Source organism: Balaenoptera borealis (genome assembly GCF_965194805.1).
Source record: "Balaenoptera borealis genome assembly, chromosome: 3".
NCBI classification, from domain to species: domain Eukaryota; kingdom Metazoa; phylum Chordata; class Mammalia; order Artiodactyla; family Balaenopteridae; genus Balaenoptera; species Balaenoptera borealis.
Window position 1 is genome coordinate 1,472,969 of NC_138866.1, and position 24,021 is coordinate 1,496,989.

At 55.1% G+C, this 24,021-nt stretch overlaps 2 protein-coding genes across 27 annotated transcripts in view; one reads left to right on the forward strand and one right to left on the reverse strand.

The window, feature by feature from the left end:
- Positions 1–28: 28 nt before the first annotated feature.
- Positions 29–11,712, forward strand: XRCC3 (X-ray repair cross complementing 3). Its single transcript, XM_082387870.1, has 9 exons — positions 29–343; positions 3,142–3,258; positions 3,405–3,706; positions 5,397–5,534; positions 5,636–5,848; positions 8,813–8,967; positions 10,968–11,180; positions 11,264–11,310; positions 11,394–11,712. The coding sequence occupies exons 3-9, from the start codon at positions 3,652–3,654 to the stop codon at positions 11,611–11,613; spliced, it is 1,041 nt and encodes a 346-aa protein (XP_082243996.1). The 5' UTR covers positions 29–343; positions 3,142–3,258; positions 3,405–3,651; the 3' UTR covers positions 11,614–11,712.
- Positions 9,692–24,021, reverse strand: part of KLC1 (kinesin light chain 1) — a 58,704-nt gene continuing 44,374 nt past the window's right edge. For 5 of the 26 annotated variants that reach the window (XM_082387854.1, XM_082387838.1, XM_082387846.1 and 2 more), the window contains 3 exons: positions 21,447–21,577; positions 17,248–17,314; positions 12,852–16,231 (listed from right to left, as the gene is read on the reverse strand). In XM_082387854.1, the coding sequence (XP_082243980.1) occupies positions 16,121–16,231; positions 17,248–17,314; positions 21,447–21,577 (309 nt within the window). In that variant the 3' untranslated portion in view covers positions 12,852–16,120. The other 21 variants (XM_082387848.1, XM_082387843.1, XM_082387851.1 and 18 more) reach the window with 10 other exon arrangements.

Sequence of the window (24,021 nt, forward strand, 5' to 3'; positions counted from 1 at the left end):
CCGCCCCACCAACGCGACTGACAGCGCCCGCGCCCAATCCCCACGCCAAGCACGGAGCTCGGACCAATCGCCGCCAGGTGTCCGCCCCGTCGCTGCGCTCTCCAATTGGCGCAAGGGTACCTCCCTGCCACCCTGCGGTCGGCCACCAATAGGCATTGAGGGCCCGCCCGAGCACGTTCCGCCCCCTCGGGGCTATTGAGACTTTGGATTGGCCAGTTAGTCGGCGACGTGGGCGCCGCTTCATCTCTGATTGGCGTATCCGGCGCGGGGCGCCCGGCGCTCATTGGAAGAGTAGGCTGCGAGAGGTAGGACGGCGCGAAGAAGCGTGTGGAGCGCGGTCTAGGTGAGTGGGAGGAGTGGTCGCCGTGGTCCGGGGCGGGATGGAGGCAGGGGTGGCGTTGGGCACCGAGAGCGCAGCTCGGCTCCCGCGCGACCCTCCTCCTGGGGCTTTGCGGGGACGGGGTCGCGCGTCATCGATGCCCCAAGCCGCGGTTCGCACCCGCGGGCGGGCGGGCAGAAGGCACAGCCGAGCGAGGGGACGAGTGAGGGTCCGAGCGAGTCTCGGCGGCGGGAGGGAGCCCGGGGCCGGTGCCGCGCGGGCTGGCGAGCGGGGCTGGGGCAGGAGGGGCCCGGTCCTGGGGCCGTCAGCCCGCAGAGCTGCAGGGCCACTTTGGGCTGTGGCAGCAGTCCAGGGGCCGTGGGGTGGGGCGGGAGAGGGTGGGGGGTGGACAACCTCGGGGATGCAGCACCCGGTGGGAAGAGCAGATGCGCGTGGGTGGCAGGGTGCGTCTGCAGGGCGCCCTGGTTCATCGGACGGCCAAGGCGGGGTCTACTGGACACCCAGGTCTGGGGGAGTGGGGAGTGCTCAAAGCCTCAGGGGCTGAAGAGAGAAGAGGTTCCCAGAGACAGAAGAAGATCCTGAGAAGCGAGGGGGGCCAGAAGTCCAGGCTGGCCAGTTCTGGAGAAACCACAGAGGTGGCCCAGGCGTGGGAGGACCTGTGTGGCCACCCAAGGTCCCAGGTGAAAGCTTCCTCCCAGCAGCCCCAGGATGAAGGAGTGCTCGTTGGTCCCTTTGTGGGAGGGGGAGCCGGAAAAGATGCCCAGCCTTGAGGGTGGGCTGCTCCCAACAGGGCTGGACACCCCCGGGCAGGTCAGCCTCTGGATAACCGAGTTCTGCAGAGTATGGAGACCAAACGATTCCCTTTGGATTTGTTAACAGGTGGGCCGTGTAAACTCAGGGTCGGGCTAATTTGGGTCAGGGGCTTAGAACACACAGCCTGGACCTGCGTCGCAGGCCAGCCGCTTGCTGGCTGCATGACTTTAAGCTTGTCGTGTAACCACTTTGTGCTTCTGTTTTCTCACCAGCAAAACAGGGTTATAATATTGCTGGTGTGAAGTTTGAGTTCATACCTGTCACGCGCTTGGAAGAGACTAAGTGTTTGATAAATGTCAGCCCTCGACCTTTCATTACCTTCAGTGATTTTAGGGCAACATTAGTGGAGCTGTATGTAGTTTGCCTGAATTTAGCTCCGAACTTGACCAGAGAAAGAATGAACAGTTTCAGTGTGTGGGGATTGGTTCCTTCCACCCCGACCAACCCTCCGGTTCCTTTGCGTGGCTGTCTGGTTGAGCGGGAGAGGCCCTGAACACATTTATTTTAGTGCATTAGTTTTGAAAGGAGATCTTCCCTCATTCTCTAACCCTTGAGTCCTTAGTTTGAGTCAAGGAAAGCTGCCGGAAACCTGAGTGTTGCCCCCAGGGTGGAGGTGGGCCCATCTGCCGCGGCCCCGCCTTCCTGTCCCAGCGTGTGTTGGCGGCATGGGGTCCTCAGGCCCCCTGAGAGCCCCAGAGTCCCAGAGATACAGGAAAGTGATTCCACCTGGGAAGGCTCAGGGACCTAACTGGAGTTTCCTCGAAGTCTCGAGCTGGGCCCTAAGAGTTGATGCGCCTTCACACTCACCAAGCGGCGCCCGCCGTTAGCTGTGCCCCTGAAACGGTACCTGCACTCAGATGCCCCTGGAAGCTGCTGCGCTCTGTCCAGGCCGCCCCGTGCCTGCTCCTGGGCGCTGCCTGGGCACATGCTTGTCCCCGGTTGGAGAAGCACAGACCTGGAGGGTGGCTGGCTCACCCGGGCCCCTGCCTGAGGCTCTTGGTCCAGCTCCTGGGCTGGTGTCGGGTACCCAGCGGGTGCTCCGTCAGTGGGCACTCTGCTTCTGGGGGCCCTACCCCCCCATCACGGAAGCTTGAGGCCCTTCGGTTGGTGGTCACCCGCTGGTTTTCCTGCCCCGTGTCCAGCTGCTCGTCAGAATCCGAGCTTTATATACAGGCACCTCCTGGCTGTGTCCCCACGCAGGCTCCCTCCCCCCGTCATTCAGAATCCAGACCCCAGCCCACTCGCTGCTCCCCACTTCAGAGCCTGCTCCCCGCTTCAGAGCCGGGGGCTTCCCACAAGTCCAGGGGAAGAACACACGCACTTCCTCTAGAATTTACAAACCCAGGTTGGTGTTCTGTCCGGATGTCTGATGCCCGGGCGTCTCCCACACGGCCTCAGGGTGCACTCCTAGCTACTCAACATCCCCCAGCCGCCTTGCAGTTGGTACCGGGGCCCTGCACTCAGGCCGCCCTTCTGTCCTGAGGGCCTCAGCAGTATTTACTGTCAGCCCTGCCCCGAGCAGCTGGCCTGGGAGCCCCCCACCCCCTGCGCCAGCAGAACGTGGGAGCAGCCTGCTGGCCCGGAGACCCCCTGCCCGGGCTGTGGGCCCCAGAGCCTCGTGCTGCCCCCTCCCAGCAGCTGCCTCCAGGGGCTCCCTGAGCAGACCGCAGATGAGGGGGTGTACACGGCCCGGTTCTTTAAGCTTCCGGAGCGACCTGACACCGTCCAGAGGCCCGGGCCTCGCTGCTGCTGCTGGACGCTGAGCCTGGCCTCTGCTGAGTGGCTGCAGCCTTAGTGTCGCTGCCCTGCTGCATCCCCGGCTGTGCCGTCTTGGGTGGACACGCCGCCGGCTGCCCCTCCTGCCAGCGGGGGGGCAGGCTGCAGGCCGGGCCGGACTCGGTGTCCGCTGTTCTCTGCTGGGGCAGCGGTTCCGACCTCCTGGGCGTCCTCTGAGATCCACCACACGTGGCCTTTTCTGCTCTTTCCAGATCGCCATGGAGACACACTTAAGGGAACTCACACCGGAGAATGCAAAGCAGGCTCCACTCAGGTGAGCCCAGCGCACACAGGCCTCTGACCGTATCCGGCGCCGTCACCCCAGAGAGGTGGGTCAGGGCAGGGCGCCCCTGGCCTGGAGGGCGTGGGGCTGGGACACAAGCCGGTTTCTCCCACTTTCTGCGGGGGATGGAGCGGGCTGACCTTCAGAATGCAAGGTCTCTTCAGATGCATCTGTGTGTGGATTGAGTCCTAGGTTCTGAGTTACCGAACAGTTGCCCGGACAGAAGCGCCACCTTAGACGTCTCTCAGTGCTGTTCCTGGTGCAGTGAAGCCTCTCCAGGCTCAGGGCTGACGGTGTGGCCCTATCACAAAGGGAACCGCGCACCCGGGCTCGGTCACTCTGCTGCACTCGGCTCCCGGGCTGCTCGAGGGGACGACAAGCACGTCAGAATTCGTGTCCCTGGGCGTTCGTCCATCTCTATGGTCACCCCATTGAAAAAATGGATTTGGATCAGTTGGACCTGAATCCTAGAATTATTGCTGCAGTTAAGAAAGGTGTGTTTGCTGATGTTTATATAAAGTGATTGTGTAAAAGTATGAACGTACATATATACACATCTTATGTAGAACAGGTTTACAAGGTTGCCTGTCTGAGCCTTGGGGACCCTCTGGTTACTGACCCAGGACAGCTGGTGCTGATCAACGCCCTGATGCTGGAATGTGCCGCAGGTTTTTCAGTTGTGTGTGTGTGTTTAACTGAAAGGACTTCTTTTAAGTTAATTTCATTTTCATCAAAGCAATACACACATGGTGTCTGAAAAGTGAAACGGAACTACTTACCACTTAGGAGTCTTTTAGCAACTTTGTTGTATTTATATCTGGGTGGCTGACGAGTGAGCTTATGTTGCTGTGTGTGATTTGTCTGTGTTACGAGTCCTCACAGGCCTCCTGTTTTGGAGGTGAGGGCTGGCTGGTGCCCGTGTGCCCCTAATTCCTCCACACCTCCCGCCACAGTTGGAACACAGTTTGGGTCCCATTAGCCATCAGAGTTGTGACTGGGGACATAATGGCTGCCACTGAACCCGGGGTTATGACTGTTTCCTTTCTTGTACCATCTCTGGTTTTTCCCCCCAAAGTTAGTGGTTGCCTCCTTTTTTCATGCGCCGCATTTCCTCTGTACTTCTGATTATTCCCACGTCGCAGTAGGTCTGTCAGGCAGCGGTGGCTCTTTTCTAAATGCTTAAAGGGTTGGCCAGCCCACCGAGTCCGCTGGCATCTGGGCGCGTCCATCCCCACGCTGCACTGGCTCCTCCGCAGCCTGGCTGGCGCCCTGCACCCCCCTCTGTTCTCGCTGTCTCCCGGGGTGTCTGTGAGGGATGCTTCGACGTCAGGTGCTTGTTAGCAGGTGACAGGGGCCCTGAGTGCACGCAGGGCTCGGCAGCAGCGTGCCGTCCTGCTCCTCCATCCTAAGGGCACATCAGTAGTTCTGTTTTCCCCTTTCATTCAGTCTTTTTTTTTAACTGAAGCATTCAGTGCATACGTATTTAAGGTAATTCCTGATGAATTTAGGTTTAACTCTCCCTTATTAAGCTGTGCTGTTCGTCCTATTTTTTTTGTGTTGTTTTTCTTTTATGCTTTCTTCTGGATTGGTTGGATATATTTTTAGCGTATTTTTTTTCTTTCTACTCGTTTGAAAGTAATATGTTTATCTAAGCTCAAAATTATTCATTTTCCTCATGAAACACCAGCTCCCTCGGGCTGTTCACCCTGTAACCCAGCCCTCCGCGATACTGCCGCCAGCATGCTGCCTCTTCTTTTGTCTGTTCACCCCACTGGCCATCCCGTGGCCTGGTTCAGTGGATGTTCGTTTGGATCCCCTCCTGCGGCCTCTCCCTCGTGCATGGTTCCCCCGACTTGGCCCGGGCCCCTCCCAGGCTGTGCACACACAGACCTGTCTTGGGAGACGTGTCCAGGCGGGCGTGGGACCAGGCGGAGGCCGCTGCTCCCGGCACCAGGGAGAGGCCCAAGCATCCGGCTTCTGCAGCCAAGACGCGAGCCTCCCCAGGCCCCTTCCCTCCCATCCCGTCATGGTCACCCTCCGTCTGGGGGTCCCTGCAACTTCAGGGAGAGGTGGACTGGCCCCTGCCCGCCAGGCCCCCAGAACTGGAGGACACCTGCTGTCCCTGCTGTGTCGCCGTGTGTTACCGTGTCTGACCTTGTCCTGTAATTGATTCTATACCTTCAGCCAAACTGAGGTCAGTAAAGGAGGTTCTGCATCTTTCTGGACCAGACCTGCAGAGGCTGACCCGCCTCTCCGGCCCTGACGTGCAGCGCTTGCTGAGGGCGGCCTCCTCACACCTGCGGGGAAGCAGCGTCTGCACAGGTGCCCGGTGCCCTGGGGTTTGGCTGGAGGAGCGGGGCACGGGGGCACCTGTGCGGGGCTTCCTGCGGGGCTGGGCTCACCTGTCGTTTCCCCGCACCCAGCGCTCCAGCTGCTGCGGCGGAAGGAGCAGTTCCCCGAGCAGCACCAGCGCCTGAGCCTGGGCTGCCCCGTGCTGGACGGGCTCCTCCGCGGCGGGCTGCCGCTGGACGGCATCACCGAGCTGGCCGGACGCAGCTCCGCCGGGAAGACCCAGCTGGCGCTGCAGCTCTGCTTGGCCGTGCAGCTCCCGCGGCGACACGGAGGCCTGGGGGCCGGTGAGTGCGGCCACTTCGGGGGGCGGGCAGGGGTCCTGACCTGTCACCTCGCGGGCACCTGCCATCGAGGCCAGAGGCTGCCCCTGGGGGCCGTTTTCCACGTTCCAGTCTCTGTCTTCACAACCGCTCTGCGATTCCTGCCTCAGGAGTGGGAGGGGGGCCACGGGCCCCTCGGTGGGAGGGAAAGTGCAGAGCCCCAGGGCCTGGCCAAGGCGGGACAGAGCCGGCCTGGGGTGACTCCGTAAAGCGGCGTGTCTCCTGCAGAGGCCTGGCCCACGGCCACTGTGACCACATTAAATGTGGGGCCTGAGGCACATTTTCCTGAGAAAGTGACTTCCCAAAGCAGGTCTGAAAGCCCCAATTTTGAAAAGAATGGCCAAGCGGCTCTGGAGTTATTTTGGATCCTGCGCTTCAGAAAATGTGGAGCTCCTCCCCGCCGACCCTCAAATGCTGGGCCGCCTTCCCGCCAGCTTCTCGAAGCCCCTCTGTGGGCGGGCACCCCGCTCACCTGTCCCAGTGAGACGCCCGACGGGGTGTGGGGCGAGGAGCTTCGAGGGCCGTGCGATTGGGTTTGGCTGTGAACCTTCTGTCCAGGCCTCTCCCAAGATGTGGAGGACACGGGCGCCGCGGCGTTGTGACGAGGGTCTCGGCCACGTCGGGGGCTCCCCAGGCAGCCCTGCCCCCGGGAATGGGCTGGAACGTGCCAGGGAAGGTTAGGGAGGCCCCAAGGGTCGGGAGCTCACCACTGACACGGTCAGACGGTGCTTCTCCTTCCATCTTGCATCTCTTTTCCAAGTTTGAAAGTCTGTTGAAACAGAATCAGGTCAAAATGAAAGTTACACACTCACAAATAGGGCGTGCGGACGTGGTGTCGGTGCTTCTGCCTCTTCTCTGGGTCCCCTCCCCGGGGCGGTGCCGTGACCGGTACAGCGAGAGGAATGGTAGGTTTCGCCGTGGCCCTGAGAGTCCTGATGGGGCTCAGCCAGCGCACCGCCAGATCACAGGCCTTTCTTATTTATTTATTTATTTATTTTTGGCTGCATTGGGTCTTCTTGGCTGCACGCGGGCTTTCTGCAGTTGTGGCGAGCGGGGGCTACTCTTTGTTGCGGTGCGCGGGCTTCTCATTGCGGTGGCTTCTCTTGTTGCGGAGCACGGGCTCTAGGTACACGGGCTTCAGTAGTTGTGGCTCGCGGGCTCAGTAGTCGTTCGCGGGCTCTAGAGCTCAGGCTCAGTAGTTGTGGCGCACGGGCTTAGTTGCTCCGCAGCATGTGGGATCTTCCCGGACCAGGGCTCGAACCCGTGTCCCCTGCATTGGCAGGCGGATTCTTAACCACTGTGCCACCAGGGAAGTCCTGAGGCCTTTTTTCTTTATTTAACTCAGTGGTTTTTAGCATTTTCACAAAGTTGTGTACCCACCGCTACTATCTAGTTCCAGAACATTTCATCACCCCAAAAAGAAGCCCCATCCCTATGAGCAGTCACTCCCCACTCTCCCCTCCCCCAGCCCCTGGCAACCACCCATCTGCTTCCTGTCTCTATGGATTTGCCTGTTCTGCACATTTCAAATAAATGGGATCATGCAAATGTGCCCTTTCACCCAGCATAATGTCTTCAGGGTTCACCCACATTGGAGCATGTGTCAGTTCTTCATTCCTTTGTAGGGCTGAATAATGTTCCATCACGTGTACAGACCACAACTTAGCTACCCGTTCATCCGTTGACAGTCATGTGGGTTGTTCACACCTTTTGTTCGTGCGTGGCTTTGGGTGGACACCTAGGAGTGGGATTGCTGGGTCGTATGGTAGCTGCGTGTTTCGCTCTTTGAGGAACTGCCAGACTGTTCTCAGCGGCGGCTACACCGTTTTCCTTCCCATCAACGATGTAGGAGGTTCCGGTCCCTCCACGTCTGAGCCGACGCTTGTCCTTCTGATGCCCGTGTGGGTGGTTTGTCACTGTGGCGCTGACTGCATTCCCCTCGTGACTAGTGACGTTGACCATCTCTTCACATGCTGCTGCTCATTCGTGTGTTTTTGGAGAAAGGTCTATTCCAATCTCTTGCCCATTTAAAAGCTTGGGTCATTTGTCTGTGGAGTTGCAGGAGATCTTTATATAATCTGGATACTAAACTCATCAGATAAACAATTTGCAGTATCTTCTCTCTTAAGTTGTCTTCTCTCTCTCTTGTTGGTGTCCTTTAAAGCACAGTTTTTCACTTTGATGATGTCCAGTTTGTTTCTTGCTTGTGCTTTTGGTGTCACATCTAAGGATCCACTGCCTAATCCAAGGTCATAAGATTTACCCCTGTGTTTTCTTGTAAGAGTTTTATGGTTTGGGCTCTCACATTTGATCCATTGTGATTTAGTTTTCCTATATGGTATGAGGTAAGGGTCTAATTTCATCCTTTTGCATGTGGGTGTCTCTGTCCCAGCGCCCCGTTTTTTAAAAAGACTACTCTTTCCCCACTGAACTGTCCTGGGGCCTTTGTTGAGAATTGGTGGCCCCTGGTTCTTTTCAGCGCAGGACACCGGGGGTACCTTCTGGTGGGGATTCCAGGCCCCTGGTGATGCATCGCCTGTGTTTTGTTTACTGGCTTTTCCAGGCGCAGCAAAGACAGTTACCACCAGGTAGCCCAGAACCTTAGGAGGAGCCTTGACAGTGCAATTGAGGCAACATCCGCCCAGCAGGGCCTGGGAGGGGCATCTCCCTGTGTCTGCAGGAGGGGGCGTTTCTGAAAGCCGGGAGCCCCTACAGTTCCCCTCGCTCCCACTCGGACAGCCCAGGGCAGGCAGACCCACAGGGTGCAGTTCCGGCGGTGAGGGGCCCACGGTGAGAGGTGGGCGCCGGCCGGCCCCCGTGCCGGGTCGGAGGGGCAGACCCACGAGAGGCAGTGCAGGAAGGAGGGCCTTTGGGGGGGGGGGGGGCGGCCTCGGGCCCCCCGCTGCTCACCGCCCCGTGGCTTCCCAGGGGCCGTGTTCGTGTGCACAGAGGACGCCTTCCCCAGCCGGCGTCTGCAGCAGCTCATTGCTCAGCAGCAGTGCCTGCGGACAGACGTCCCAGGGGACGTGGTCAGGAAAATCCAGTTTGGCCACCAGATCTTCATCGAGCACGCAGCCGACGTGGTAAGCATCTGCGGGGAAGTCGGCCACGCAGGCGGGCCACGCGCACGACCCGCAAGGCCAGGCCCCGGTGCCCGCCTGCGGCGTGTCGTGTGCGGGGGGCTGTGTGCTCTGCTCAGGCTGGCGCTACTCGTTACCTGGACGTAGGCTGAACTGGGCGTCCAGTGTGTTTCTGGCAGCCTTACCCCCAAGGGAAGAGCGGGTAAGGGAGGGGCGCCTGACACGCCACCTCCTGCCCCCTAGAGGAGGCCCCAACCGGGCAAGGGCCTCCTGCGGCTGTTCACCTGGCTGCAGAGGGGACCACGGCCCAGAGGACGGGACCTGCCGTCCAGGCCACTGGCCCGGCAGCAGCCGTGGTGTGGGTTGTACCTCTGCCTCTGAAGGAGGGGAAAGTCCCCTTGTCAAGGCCCCCCAGATTGCTAAGTGCGCCTGGCTGGGCCGCTGGGGCGACACCACACCTGGAAGCCGTCCCCGGGTCATGCGCCCTCCCCGTGGGCAGACAGCGGTGGGAACACAGAGGGCAGTGGCCCCTGGGGAGGGGGCAGGGGGCAGGCAGGCGGCGGGGGAGCAGCCAGCTGAGGTCATTGTTTGGGGCTGAATAATGAAGCAAAGGCTGCAGGAGGGAGATGGGAGACGGAGTACAGACCAGTGCACCGAACACAAGTGCGCAGAGCCACCCACCCGGGCCCTTCCCCCATTTAAGAACTGCTATAAAAAGAATTTCCGGTAAAGGATGAACTGTATAAACTTTTAATTTTTAAAAATTTTACAGTAAAATACATGATCACACATAGCGCGGGGAAGTAACACGATGAGCGGTGGCACGCGAGCCCGTGCTGGTTCAGGGCACGGGCGGCCCGGGGTGGACCGGCGGCAGGTGGCCGTCCCCTAGGGGCCCAGCGCGGCCGTGGCTTTGCGGGTGATTAGCGTGATGGGGCTCAGGGCGTGGACGCAGGAGAAGGCGAGGTCAGTGCTACAGGCTCCCGCTCCAGGCCCTCCAGCCTCGCGAGCGTCCCCTGGCTGTCACAGGGCCCTCCGGACGCCCCCAGGCAGCACATCCGCATCCTCCCAGCGCATCCTCACTGCGAAATGCGGCAGCGGGTCAGGGCCAGGCCGGCCGAGACCCGGGGGCAGCATTCCTAAGTTCCGTTTCGGGAGCAGCTCTGGTTGGAGGAGGCCCCCCGGCCCTCGCTGGTGTCTGCCCAGCGACTGGGGGGCCCTGCCCGGGGGGAGGCCAGAGGTGCGGACCGGGGCCTGATGCCGCTGCACAAACAGAGCCTCAGAGCCCCAGGCTTCCTCCCGGGGGACGGGGTCTCCAAGCTAGGCCCCTCTTGGAGTCCCGACCCTGCAACAGGCGGGCGCAGCCCTGCCCCCGCCCCGGCCCCCCCATGCCCCAGCGCTGCCTGCGGTGGCGGGAAGGGGTGCAGGACTCACATTAAGGCTGGCGTCCTCCAGGCCGCAGCTGCTGCTGCTGTCATTTTCCACAGAGAGAGGCTCTGCTGGAGACACCCTGGAGAGTTAACAAGCACAGAGTCGAATTTCATCCCAGACACCCGACAGCTCTCAGGAGTGCCTGACGGGATGGCCAGCGTGTGGCCACCGGGCACCGGGGCCGAGTCCAGGCGGGCAGCCAGGCGGCCCCAAGGGACAGGGCTGCCCCGAGCACAGCGCGCAGGGCCTTGGGGGGCAGGTGGGCCTGGCCTGGGGGCACCTGAGGCCCCACACCGGCCCGGTCAGCGTCCTAGCGCACAGCCTGGGTGCGGCCCGGGGGTCTTCACGTGGGAGGCGACGCTGGTTGCAGGACAGATCAGGTCCCCGCACACCTGCTTCCTCCCTCCACTGGGTGGGGCTGGGCAGTCCTGGTGACCGTGGTGGCCCGGGCGGTCGGTGCCCAGCACGGGGCCACTGAAAGGGAGGGGCCCGGCCACTGTGATGGCCCAGGGCGGGGCGTGGCGAGGGGTCCCCCGCGCGGGTGGTGACGGCCACCTCCCCTCGGCTTCCAGGACACCCTGCTGGAGTGTGTGCGTGAGAAGGTGCCTGTGCTGCTGTCGCGGGGCATGGCCCGCCTGGTGGTCATCGACTCCGTGGCAGCCCCGTTCCGTTGTGAGTTCGACCAGGCGGCCTCGGCCCTCAGGGCCCGGCGTCTGCAGGCGCTGGGGGCCGAGCTGCGCCGGCTGAGCTGCACCTTCCGGAGCCCCGTGCTGTGCGTCAACCAGGTGGGCCCCCCTCCGCCCCCGGGGAGGGCGAGGCCAGGGGGGCCGGGTCCTCACCGCCGCTGACCCCAATCTGGACCCTCCAGGTGACGGAATTCGCAGAGGAGCGGGGTGCGGCAGCCGGGCCGCCGGGGTGAGTGGGGCGCCCGAGGGCAGGGGTGGCGGGACCCGCGGTTCCACACACAGCACAGGACAGTCGGCTGTTTTCTGTCTCAGTGTCGGGGGAGAGCGGGTGTCTCCGGCCCTGGGAATAACCTGGTCCAACCAGCTCCTGGTGAGGCTGATGGCCGACCGGCAGCGCCCCGAGGAGGCCGCCTCCGCCCCGCCCCGCCGCACCCTGAGGGTGGTCTCCGCCCCCCACCTGCCGCCCTTGTCCTGTTCCTACACAGTCACCGCTGAGGGTGTGCGGGGGACGCCTGGGACCGAGTCCTGCTGACGTGTCGGCCTCCCCCTGGTTAGGGCCCCTCAGGTACCAGGGGCTGCAGCAGCTTCCTCCACCCCGGGCCCCGCCAGCTTCCTCCACCCCGGGCCCCCGCCAGCTTCCTCCACCCCGGCCCCCGCGAGCTCCCGCCCGGATGCGGGCCCCCGGCCCAGCCCGGCCCCGCAAGGCTGCACATCCCCTTCGCAAAGCTCCCAACACCCACGCCTCGGGCCACGGCGGGCCAAGGTCAGACGAGCGCCCACTGGCCCTCCTCACCCCGTGGTCGGGCTGTCGGCTCCTGGCCGCCAGCACACCCCCGGGCCCCGGTCTGGCACAGGGTGGAGAACACACGGCAGGCCAGGCCGCAGGGTCCGGGAGAGGCATCGGAGCGGGGAGATGTGCCTTGTGCGCTGCCCCTGCCACCAGCCCGGCCACCAGCCCCAGCGGGCGCCAGCAGCCGCGGCGCCGGCTTGGCCCATCGGCCGGGAAACCCGTTCTGGGCAGACGAGAACTATTCTAAAAGGAGAGCACATCCCGCTGTGCCCTCAGTGCCTCCTCCAAGGCTGGCCACGGTGGCCGGGACCTCAGCCCTGGACTGGGGGGGCGTCCACTCTGGCAGGGCACTCCCGCACCGTGTGCATAGAACTCGGGACCTCCCATAGGCCAGGGTCCTGCTGCATCTGGCCACAAACGCCAGAATCTGAGCATCTGTTCGTGGCAGCACAAGGCCCCACGGCCACCAAGAGACGTGACTGCCGAGTTCCGGCAGGGCTGCGCCGCCTGCGCCCCCATCATCACCCTGCCTCTGCCCCCTCCCCACTGCTGCCCGGCACAGAGCAGCCCCGGCCGGACAGACGTGCCAGTGAAGGCACCCGCAGCCCCTGGACCCGCACCAGCGCTTGCTCTTTGCCAGGCACTGTCCTAAGGACTCATACACGTGACGTCTGTCCTCACAGCCCTGGGGTGGCCCTGTCACTCCACTTTCAGTGCCGTGGCCACCCTCCCACAGCTCCAGGAGCTAGACACTGGTCCCAGGCTCCCACGGGCTCACTGGGGTGGGGCGGTAAATCCCTGTCACGGGGCACACACCCTGTGCACGTCATTCTAGGACGGGATGGTCCATTTACAGTTTTCGTCCTGTTTTCAAAGTAGTCTGTGACCCTAAAAAGACTGGGTGCCTCATGTCAAACAGGAAAAGGTTCTAAATTTTAGGGTTGGAGTTTTACAAAAGAGCCTTTCCGCAAATGTACAGGGACTTTACAACAGGAAATAAAACTTTATTTTTGTAAGTAAATATAAACAGTTCCACATGATTTCCTAGGCAAGTCACACCAACAGTGAGAAAAGAAAACTGTTGCTCCAAGACAGAAGGTATGTTTCATGGCCACCCCCCTGCAGAGGTGCAGACCGGCACAAGCGCACCCACCTTCGGCCTCTGGGCAGCTGCACCTGCCCACCAGGCAGACAGGCCGTCCTGGGGGTGCTCACCCACCAAGGGCCATAGGACTTTGCAGTGGGGTTTTCTCTCTGTGTCTCAGAAACACCAAGTCCCAAAGGAGTGTCCACCCTACCTCTCCCTGGCCTCAGCCAATCCCATCCCCCAGAGCACGCCCCAGGGACAATCGGACGGTCCTCATAGGCCTGTGACCCCCAAGGGGTAGCGCCACACCACTGTATAAACCACCTGAGTCCTCCTGTCGTGCTGGAGAACTAAGCGGAAACTATGCACATGTCTTTATGCATCAGCCCGATTACACGAGGAGGCATCGGCAGGACGATGCTCGCTTAGCTCATCTGAACTTCACCTTTGGTTGGTGCTATCCAGTGCTGCTTTAGTTTCCAGATATCCCATGATTACACAATGCAGTGTTCAAACATATCAAAAGTTGGCCTCGTACAGATGTAACATGCCTTCCCCAGAACATTCTATGAAGTTATAACGAGTGCTACAAACTAAACTCTGAATCCTTAGCAATACTTACACTTTACTGTAAAGACAATAACTAATTACATGATATCCCTAGCAGCCTTCTGACCAAACAAATAATAGGAACTTTTTTTAAGTTTCAGAAAATAACTCTGAACCCCTGCAGCATGGGAATGGCCTCTCCCCCTGGGGAGGAGCAGGAGGGTCAGGAGGCCCAGCTCTCCACGACCTCTGCCCTCAGACACTCACGGCGACCCTCAGCCCCTCCACTGCCCGTCCGTCCTCTGGCCAGGGGAGTCTAACTTGATAGAAACAGTGTAGAAATGGGGGCTGGCCCCCTAGGGTCCCCTCACCAGGAAAGGAAGAGGGAGGGCTGGACTTCCCCCCCCCCCCCCACAACTGCTCTCTCCGAGAATGTTAAAATCCTGACTACCAGACTGGAAGTAGGTTACAACCTGGCTTCTCTCTATTTTGATACAAGTTCAAAAATCAGAAACTGCTGACTCCCCGGTAGCATTCCCCCTGAGACACGAAGGCCTTCACAACCCAGCTTCAAGAAGGCCCTCGAGCCTCTCTTACACCAAATGCTGTCTCCATGTGGCCTTACAAAGGCCACCACAACCCTCGGGGAACCAGGGCCAGAGGGCTCAAAGCCAGACAAGGTTCAACTAAGGCCCCTGCAAAGAAGGTCTCTTTTCACCAACTGGAAGCTTAAAATTAAATTCTATTCTCAGCCCCATGTTTATTCTTTCTAAATGCCCTTTGTTTTTCCAGAGACAACTGTCACTAAGGGAAACCGAGTGGGTTTCAGGTGTCCTGTATCAGCTCTGTGGCTGGGAGAAAACTTCAATGTAGTGGAAGGAAGAGCCAGGACAGCTTGGTCCCCCTCCTGATTCTGATGTGACACAGACACATCACCCCCACTGCACCTAAACGTGAACCTGAAAGGGCCACAGTGCCCACATGGGGGGAACGCAGCTCTGCTCTTTTTTCCAGTGGTTTCTTACAACCCATCAAACTTTTTTAAACACCTCTAGAGAGCATTTTGAAAGTTCCTGATCCATTGGAAGCTGCAAAACCTAAGTGGAGTCAGGAGCTGAGGAAAGGAGTGTGGCCAGAGGAGACAGGCTGCAGGAGACTGGTCAGCCTCAAGGGCCCCCAACACCGGGCTGGGGTGCCTGCCTCTCAGGGGACACAGCAGCTCTCACCAACACAAGCACCGGTGCCCTGAGGTGATCCACTACTGAATTATAGGAACTTTTAAACAAAGCTTAAAGTCTAGCCTTGCTGTACTGAAACCCCAGGACGCTGCTGCCTCTAGCCCTCAGCCCGAGGTCCACACTGGGGGTGAAGGACACGTGCAGTCCAAGGGCACCCCACAGTGAGCCCCCCCCCAAGTCCCCACAGGGAGCACGTAGCACCCCAGCCCAGTGCAACTGTTGAGGAAAAGGTGGCTGGAAGCGCCTTTGCTCAGTGACACCACCCACATAACATTAAGGTAAACTAGAAACTAACCCTGACAACATTTCACAAGGATGCTCACAGCTTTCCAGATCCTCTTTCAAACCTCATCAGCAGGGATGTCCCCTTGTACAGCTGGCGTCATCTGGAATTACACCTTCTTAACCTACCAGCTCGTCTCACAGATTCCCTTAAGGAATAACGTCTCAGGGTTGGTTTGAAAATGTATCTGTCAGGACTTCCCTGGTGGCGCAGTGGTTAAGAATCCACCTGCCAGTGCAGGGGACACGGGTTCGAGCCCTGGTCTGGGAAGATCCCACATGCCGCGGAGCAACTAAGCCCGTGCACCACAACTACTGAGCCTGTGCTCTGGAGCCCGCGAGCCACAACTACTGAGCCCGTGAGCCACAACTACTGAAGCCTGCACGCTTAGGGCCCGTGCTCTGCAACAAGAGAAGCCACCGCAATAAGAAGCCCGTGCACCGCAACGAAGAGTAGCCCCCGCTCGCCACAACTAGAGAAAAGCCCGTGCGCGGCAATGAAGACCCAACGCAGCCAAAATAAATACATTTCCAAAAAAGAAAAAAAAAGAAAAGAAAATGTATCTGTCAGAACCCACCCTGTGTTACTTAACGCTACGAAGAAAAGCTTTTTAAAAGGAAAACATGCATCTCCGTGTGCTTAGTGTACAGAGGCCAGGAGGGGGGGAAAAGGGCTCCAAAGGGGCTGAGATGCAGACCAGGAGGGGTGCAGGCCTCCCTGCAGCTACCCCGTCTCCCCCGCTCCCTAATCCCAGCATCGCTGCCACAGGTCACTGGATTCCTATTCTCAAAGGATGTAGTTTAAGGTTCCAGTCTTAATGAACAGCCTTAACACAGTATTACAATTGAAAGCAGATCTCGGTGCTGGGGCCGGTGTCCACGAGCAGCGGCCCATCCCGAGCACGCTGAGCCGGCTCCACACCTGGCCGGGTCCCACCGTCGGGCTTTGGCGGCTCTTGGGCACTAGGGCTGCAGACCGCTTAACAGAATTCGGGGCAAACCTCCAGCAGGTGGTGGAGGTCATCATCCAGGAAAGGAGGCGACCCCAGGGCCGCCCTGCAGGGGGGAGGGGCCTGGCCAAGCTTTGAGAGTCTCAGCGCTCGTTAGCCTTGGGGGTTAATCTAGCTCTGCCTCGACCCGTGGGGGCCAGGTCGGCGTGGCTGGCACTCAGAGCTCTGGAGTCTGCCAGACAATTATTTCGTTCCTGCGTGAAAAAACAAATGGAAGAATTATTCTTCACCAGTACCTCGCATGACGCCAGCTTGCAGTGGTCTCGGCACTAACAACAGCTGCACGACTCACATCAACACACCAGAGTCCTGATGCTCAGATGTGCGTGTGCCAAACACAAGAAAGGGGAGCAAAGGACTATGTTAGCTCCAGACCCTTTAAAAACAAAAGTAGTTTCTTCCACTGTCATCAGCAGCAGCGCATCCTCCGAGCACGTGCAGCTTTTACACTGGAGGCCCGAGGACAGCATCCTGGGAGCAGCCGCCCCCGCAGCGTGCTGGCGGTGAGGAGGAAGCTCAGCACACCTGCCGGCCCGTCACCGTCCCTGTACGTCACACAGTTTGCCAGTGGGACTGAGGTGACTGGGAAAGCTGCTGCATCAACAGGTGTGGTGACCAGGACACCTCGTCCCGGTGGACAGCAGCTAGGTCACAGAAGGGGCCAGAGACCTGGGCGCACCCAACAGTCACACATGGAAAATAAAAAGGCCATTTGTAATGGAGAACAGGATGCCAACAGTTTTAAATGCAAAGGTGACCGGTCTGTGCGAGACTTGGACAGGTGACAAAGTGCTAAAGATTGTTGTGTCAAAGTGACTGTACTTAGTGAAGTTTTGAATAGTTTTAAAACACTGAACAGCTTAGCTAGACATTATATTAGTTATAAACTACTAGAAGCTAAAATCATACAAATTAATAATACAAATTAACAACTGGTCAAGTTTTGATATTACTTTATCAGAATATTTAATTTTTAATTGTCAATCAAAATATTTGTAAAGATCATTAATTCACATACTAAGAATGTTCACAACATTCCCATAATTCAGATGGTTAAGTTCATGCCGACTATGAAAGTTATCATTTATGATGTCTATTTGTCTTGAATCAGAAATACTAAAATGTTCACAGGCTCTGCTGAAATGGCAGCAGTGATGAGGAAAGGTCCAGCCAACATGTAAAGGATGTTAAGTGGGGCATGGCTCCTTACTTGGAAATGGTCTTCGGCCACCGTGCCACCCACGTTAAGGACATTCAGAGAACTGGCGCGCTTCATGCTGCACCCAGGACGGCGGACATGCAAGGACAAACCGTCAGCACATCAGTCAACCAGGAGCAGGGAGCACAGCAAAGCCACCCCTCCAAAGCCTGTCACCATGGGGGCCTGGGACTGTCCCTAACGGAGAGGAGGCCTTTATCTCACCCAGACTGGGATACCCACCCAACTCTTTACACGGACATCCCAGATCTACTCTATTGCACCCAGCACAAAAAAAGCGCAGTTTCTCTGCGTCTTTCTCAGCAAAAAGTTTATCTTCGAGCCCCATACAGAAAGCCAGTGTCGCTGCAGTTTCACTTGTTAAAACCTGGCTCCTATAGGAGCCGAGAGGTTCTGCCAATGCCACCCGCTGACTTCGGCGTGGGAGCCCGAAGAGCCTCCTGAGATGAGTTTCAGGAGGGGAACCTCAACGACTCCCGTAAACCTCGCCCCTAAGTGACCGTGTCAGAGAGAGACCCTCAAGGGACTTTCCTGGTGGCACAGTGGGTAAGACTCCGCACTCCCAATGCAGGGGGCCCGGGTTCCATCCCTGGTCGGGGAACTAGATCCCACATGCATGCCGCAACTAAGGAGCCCACCGGCCACAACTAAGACCCAGTGCAACAAAATAAATAAATAAATATCAATAGAGAGAGAGAGATCCTCAAAGCTCACTATTAAGATCAAATGCATAAATATATTCTGTATTTTGTAGATTTTTCTATATTAAAACTAGGAAAAAATAATCTTTTATTAGTAAAATAAACTCTAAGGCTAGTATTTCTCTGCTCAGAAACCAAAATTTAAAACATATTTCATGGCTTTACATTTACAAAAAATATCGTGATTTATATATATATATTTACTTTTTTCTCCCGTTTGACACCTTTAAAATACTTAATAAAATATGTTACAGGGCTTCCCTGGTGGCGCAGTGGCTGAGAATCTGCCTGCCAATGCAGGGGACACGGGTTCGAGCCCTGGTCTGGGAAGATCCCACATGCCACAGAGCAACTGGGCCCGTGAGCCACAACTACTGAGCCTGCGCGTCTGGAGCCTGTGCTCTGCAACAAGAGAGGCCACGATAGTGAGAGGCCCGCGCACCGCGATGAAGAGTGGTCCCCACTTGCCGCAACTGGAGAAAGCCCTCGCACAGAAACGAAGACTCAACACAGTCATAAATAAATAAATAAATAAAAGAACGTGAATTTCTAAAAAAAAAAGTTACAAATTACCTATAATCTAAACTTAAAATTATAGTTGTAAAATTACTGTAATTGCTTACTGCCACCACGAATGACCTCAAACAGAAAGCCACCTTCTCTTTTAAAGCTAAAAGAACCAATATGAAGGGTTATTTTTAAATGTTTATAATAGGATCAGTAATTCTGAATTTGAACTACCATGACATCAACAGTGACCACTATTATTTACAAGCTGAGTGCATGGCTGCAAGGGTGAAGCACAGGTGTGAAGGCCGAGCACAACCAGACAGAGACACACACACGCACACCAGCTGCAGGGACCAAAGGCCCAGGTGATGGACGCACGGCCGCCAGCACCACAGGCACAGTGCCAGGCAAACAGCAGGCACTTACTGAGTTCTCACTAAACAAACGACACCAAGAGCAAAACCTTAACTGACTTATCCCCAAGTATTATAAAACTCACTCCCCAAACTTCCCACCTAGGACAAGACAAAAACATCCCAATGAACCCCACACAAGTGTTGCTAGAGCTCTGGACAGGTTTTCCTCTATCCAGAACCACTAAAGAACAAAGGATAAAATCCAACCAAATCACCAGTGAATTATATTCTGCCATATTTAATTATTCTATTACTTAATTGGCCAGCTACCTTTTCCTAAGAAAGGTACACAAACTTTGTCCTCAAACTTCCTTTTCTTTACAAGGTGAAGTGAAAGAACAACTTGCCCCATCAGTGACTCTTCGGAATCGCACCCTCACTCTTACTGAAGCCCGCGGCGCCCAGACCATCAAGCAGTCCAGTGCTTCCCTGGAGCTGTGCCCACTGCAGGCTGCAGACCCTGATCCCGGGGCACCCACTTCAGTGATTCTCACAACGTGGCCCACCCAGCAGCGCTGGCGCTACCTGGGAACTTGCTAGAAAGGCAAATTTGCCCCTCCTCCCCCCCGCCCCACTGCATCAGAAACGCAGGGGTGGGCCTTGCGGTCTGTTTCAGGAACCCTCCAGGAGACGCTGCAGCATGCTCCAGTTTGAGAGCCACTGGTCTAAAGATTGCTGCTCTTACCTGGAAAGATTACTTTGTTTCATGCATTTGATGGGATAAACTTTCTAAATTATTTAGTTTTTCAAAAAGTTTAGTAAGATATCAACCCAGATAACAATACAGAGGAAAACTGTTAAGATATGCAAGTGTGTGGGTCTACTTTTCATCAGGTCAGACTGGCAAAGCGCTCTTAGCACCATGAACATCCGTACTGGGGAGCGTCCACACACGCGGCGTCACGGGAAAGACCGAAAGACGTGAAGGAGAAACTGTGAGCTCTGCCGCGTCCAGGACTCGGTGCCAGAGTTGGACGCTGCCCTGAAGAGCTCCGAGACATCCAGAACCCCAGGCCACAGTGCGTCTGCCCTGGCGGAACCGGCCGATGGCCTGTACGGCACAGAGCGCGTGACATGCCCTCACTTCACGCGTCAGACCCGCCAAAGGATCAGGACCGGGGCTCAGCAGGGCCCAGCAATCTGCTCAGCCCCTCACCACGCTGTGAGAGGGGCAGACAGCACCCTATCACTTTAGCTCTGGAAACCAAACAAGGGCACTTTAGGACCCACTTCCCTAAGGCAGCGCACACATGCCTCCTCCCAGGCAGGACCGACGCCCTGCGCGCCCGCAGAAGCCCCCACTGGCTTCCAACACCGCAGCTTCCGGCGGTTTCACACCAGGCATCGGCGGAGCACAGGAAACTCCCTCTGCAGATTGTAGACATTTCTGAGAAGAGGGCAATGGCAGCATATAAACACCCAACTGCTCCTCCTGCCTCCAAAGCCATCGGGAAGCAAGTCCCTCCACCAGCAGAGATGCGGGGGCAGAGCTAAGGGCAAGCCCAGCCCCTCTCCCCACAGGTGCGGGTGAGGCGCGGACCAGAAAGCCAGGCTGGGCGACCCCAGCGGTCTCGGGAGTCAGGCCCCAACTGATGACAAGAGGAATGAGACGGGACATGTCTTACAGACAGCGAAGCGCACAACTGTAAAAGCACCTACCTTTATATTCCCAGACGTTACCCAAAGGAACTCGGTCTCAGTTCTGAGACATCAGAATTCTTACAGAACTTAAAGTGAAATACTTTAAAACAGAGTCATACTAAGAATCAACCTTTACAAAATAGGTACCGTTTTAGGGAGGCTGAGTTTCACAGAACAGCTGACAATACAATACAGTGCTTCTGTGAGAAACGCATCCAAAAACAGGAAGCTGTTTACACCAGAAATAACCCAGAAACCAGGACAATTTGTTAACACTAACAGAGAAGGACAAAGAACCCTTCCTCTGACGAACCTTATAAAAAGCAAGGAATATCTTAGAATCAAATTCCTTTGATAACTTAAAAGTTATTGTTCAAAAGACCCTAAAAGACTCATGACTGAAGAGACCCTTTTCTAAACACATGCAAAACCTAAGGTTTTTTAAATCTCCTAAAGAAACTCATATAACAAAACTCTTGAAATTGTGATCCTTCTATTTAAACCATTTTTCTTCCTATAGTAATACCTGTATGATGAGATTTAATATAGTCATAGCTGGCATTTGATTTTAAAAGATTAAAACTAACTTTAAAGGATTTAAGCTAATGCTGGTTTTAAAAATGAATAATGCATACTTAGAGAAAACAATATGCTCAATATTTTAATATTAAATTCTTACTTTTCACTGCTAAAGCTTTCTTTGAACATGTAACAAAATCAAAGAATTCCATAAATTTCTTTCAAAGGCTTCAGCTCTTTTAGCCTCTAAACAGGAAATTTCACAATTTTTTCTCAACCTATCCTGGGAAAAAGTCGGATTGCAGCTACTAACCCTCTCCACTGCGACCGTGTGGGAAGCAGGCGGGAATGCAGCTCTGAGGTCTGCGGGCGAGAAGGGCGGGCGGGGGCCGGCGATAGTTACCCAGGGTCCTTTGGCTCACTGTCTCGTGAACCTCCTCCCTTCAGCTTCCTAACCAGCTTCTCGCTGCTGCGTCTAATTGAAGCCCGGAGTTTGCTAAAGGAACCACTGCGTTTTAAAGATCCAGTGCCATCCTGAAAAAAACGTGAACAAATGTGAAGCGCCACATGGTTCTCCCTCCCAACCTGCAAGAGACAAAGCTAAATGAAAACAAGAATTCACATCGTGGTTGACCTGCCGGTCTGTGACTTGCTGGTAATGTGACTCCTACAGAAATTATCAATTTGCCATGTATGTAAATACACTTTAAATAGAAATCTCTCCATTTTAAATTTCATGCAAGATAATCCAATGAATATGAAAACCTTTGAACATGAAAAAGCTCATTCAAACAAAAGTAACAAAATCCCCAAAGGAAAATTAATTATATTACTGTTTTGAAACAAAAGATACACAGAAAGACTCAAGGAAATTAAGGCAGCTTCTAGGAAGATCACCAAAATCAAACTCCATGTTTAATAAATACGGAAGCATCTGGTCCATGAAACAGTACAGGACCTAAAACATTTAGGTTTGACATAGGCAACTTCCTTTTAACAATTTCATCTACATGCAATAGATATACTGTTTCTTCATTAAGTTATATAGGACAGTTTTATTAAATGTTGATTACAAATGTAATGGGAAAATTAAACAATACGTTCATTCTATACAAAATAACTAAAAATCCTTAGATGCCTTGTAGGAAGCAAGTAAGAGTGCCCAGCTTTCGTATAACTGATTCAGATATTAATAAGTGAAACACTTGGCAGTATCTGGATATGAAAATCAAATACACAGAGTGAAAAAAATGTGTATAGAACAACTTTTATTCTCAGAATGAATCATTTAGTAAGATTAACAGTAGCCCCACCCCTTCTAGAAGCTACGGCAATGCTGCATTCCATGGAAAGAGTGAGAAGGTCTACCAAGCAGACAGACACCAAGACACAGGTCAGTTGGAGTGAGTTTATTAGAAGTTAGAAAGACACAAATACACAAATCACTGAACACTTAAAGATTAGTAGAGAAAAGCAGAATTGCCAAAATTTCACACAAAGACTACACAGCAAATTCTACTTGAGCACGATCCTAAGGGGAGCGCCCAGAGCCCAGGATGGTCCCAGCAGGTATCGGTATGCGACAGGAGCAGCACATGCCCTACTCTGACAGCCTAGGTAGTGTCACAGTCACCATCATGCCATTGCAGTAACACCTGGGGGATACTACTAACTACCTCTTATCAAAGTGAACAGCTAATTGCTCTTAGTTTTTAAACTCATGTATTACACAGTAAATGGTTTTATTAACACAGTTTATATTACTAAGTACATATCTGGCAAAGCTACATGTATACAGAGATAAGGAACCCCCCAAAAGGACAGCAGCACCGAAAGGAATGGCGGTGTAGCTCTGACAAGAATCCTAGGGGATTGCTAAACACAGCCGTCAGCACTGGAGAGAGAAGAAAAGCTGGAGGAGATGCCGCCCATCATGCAGGAGACAGTGTGAGTGTCACACAGGGCAGCTAGGCCTGTTAGACAGAAACGGAGAGAGAAAGCCCGGGTGAAATTCATGAGAAAAGAGCCAGTTTCCACGCAGCACAGCTTGGCTTACAGTATTTCTAGGTCACAAAATCTAAGCAGCATTTTTACCGCCTTAGTATTTGGAATTACCGTCTGCCTGCTCCTGTCAGCCCCGTATGAAACAGGTACTGGACCTTATGTTACATTTTACATAATCTAGACTAATCACTCCTAATCCTCAATAAAACAAAATTCAACATTTTTAGAGCACGGGCTGGCACCGTGCTAGACATCTCCTTGATACTCACAATAAAAAGGTTTTCCAGTTACTGTACATAAGGAGATTCCGAAACAAAAAACATTGACAGTGACCAAAAGAAAGACTGCTATGCACAGGAAGAGTGCATTCATTAAAGCTTTAACTTTATCAGAAATCCTCTCGCATAGAACTAAACTATAAAGTTCTCTCTGAAATCAGAAAGGACTTTCTCTGAAAAACACTAACATTTTAGACATTTCAGAAATGTTAAGAAACACTGACTTTTAAAGTGTATAGCACATTTTAAACATGCAGTTGATAATCCAAAATAAAATTAACTAGAAAAAGGATTTCCGAAGCAGCAACGCATCCTGGGTCCTGGCAGATTGGAAGCCCCAGACCGCGGGGACCTGAGCCCCGCCCGCGCTGACTCACCATGCGACGCTGAGCAAGTCATTTAACCAGCCCGAGCTTCATCTTTCTCATCTTTAAAATGGAAAAATAAAACTTGTTACCAACTCCCCACCAATGCTGGGAGGACAAGAAAACATAAGTTCTTGCTGCTCTTTAGAAATAGAATGTTAAAACGTTAATATAATTCTATAAATAGTACAACTCCTTGTGTTCATTTCAAAATTCAGTGCTACTCTATAGTAGTACTATTTGTAATATTCCTGTACTAGACACTCAGCAGAATACGGAAGAGTAATTTCAGTCAGATTCCAAGAGCATTTCATACACTTATCCACACACA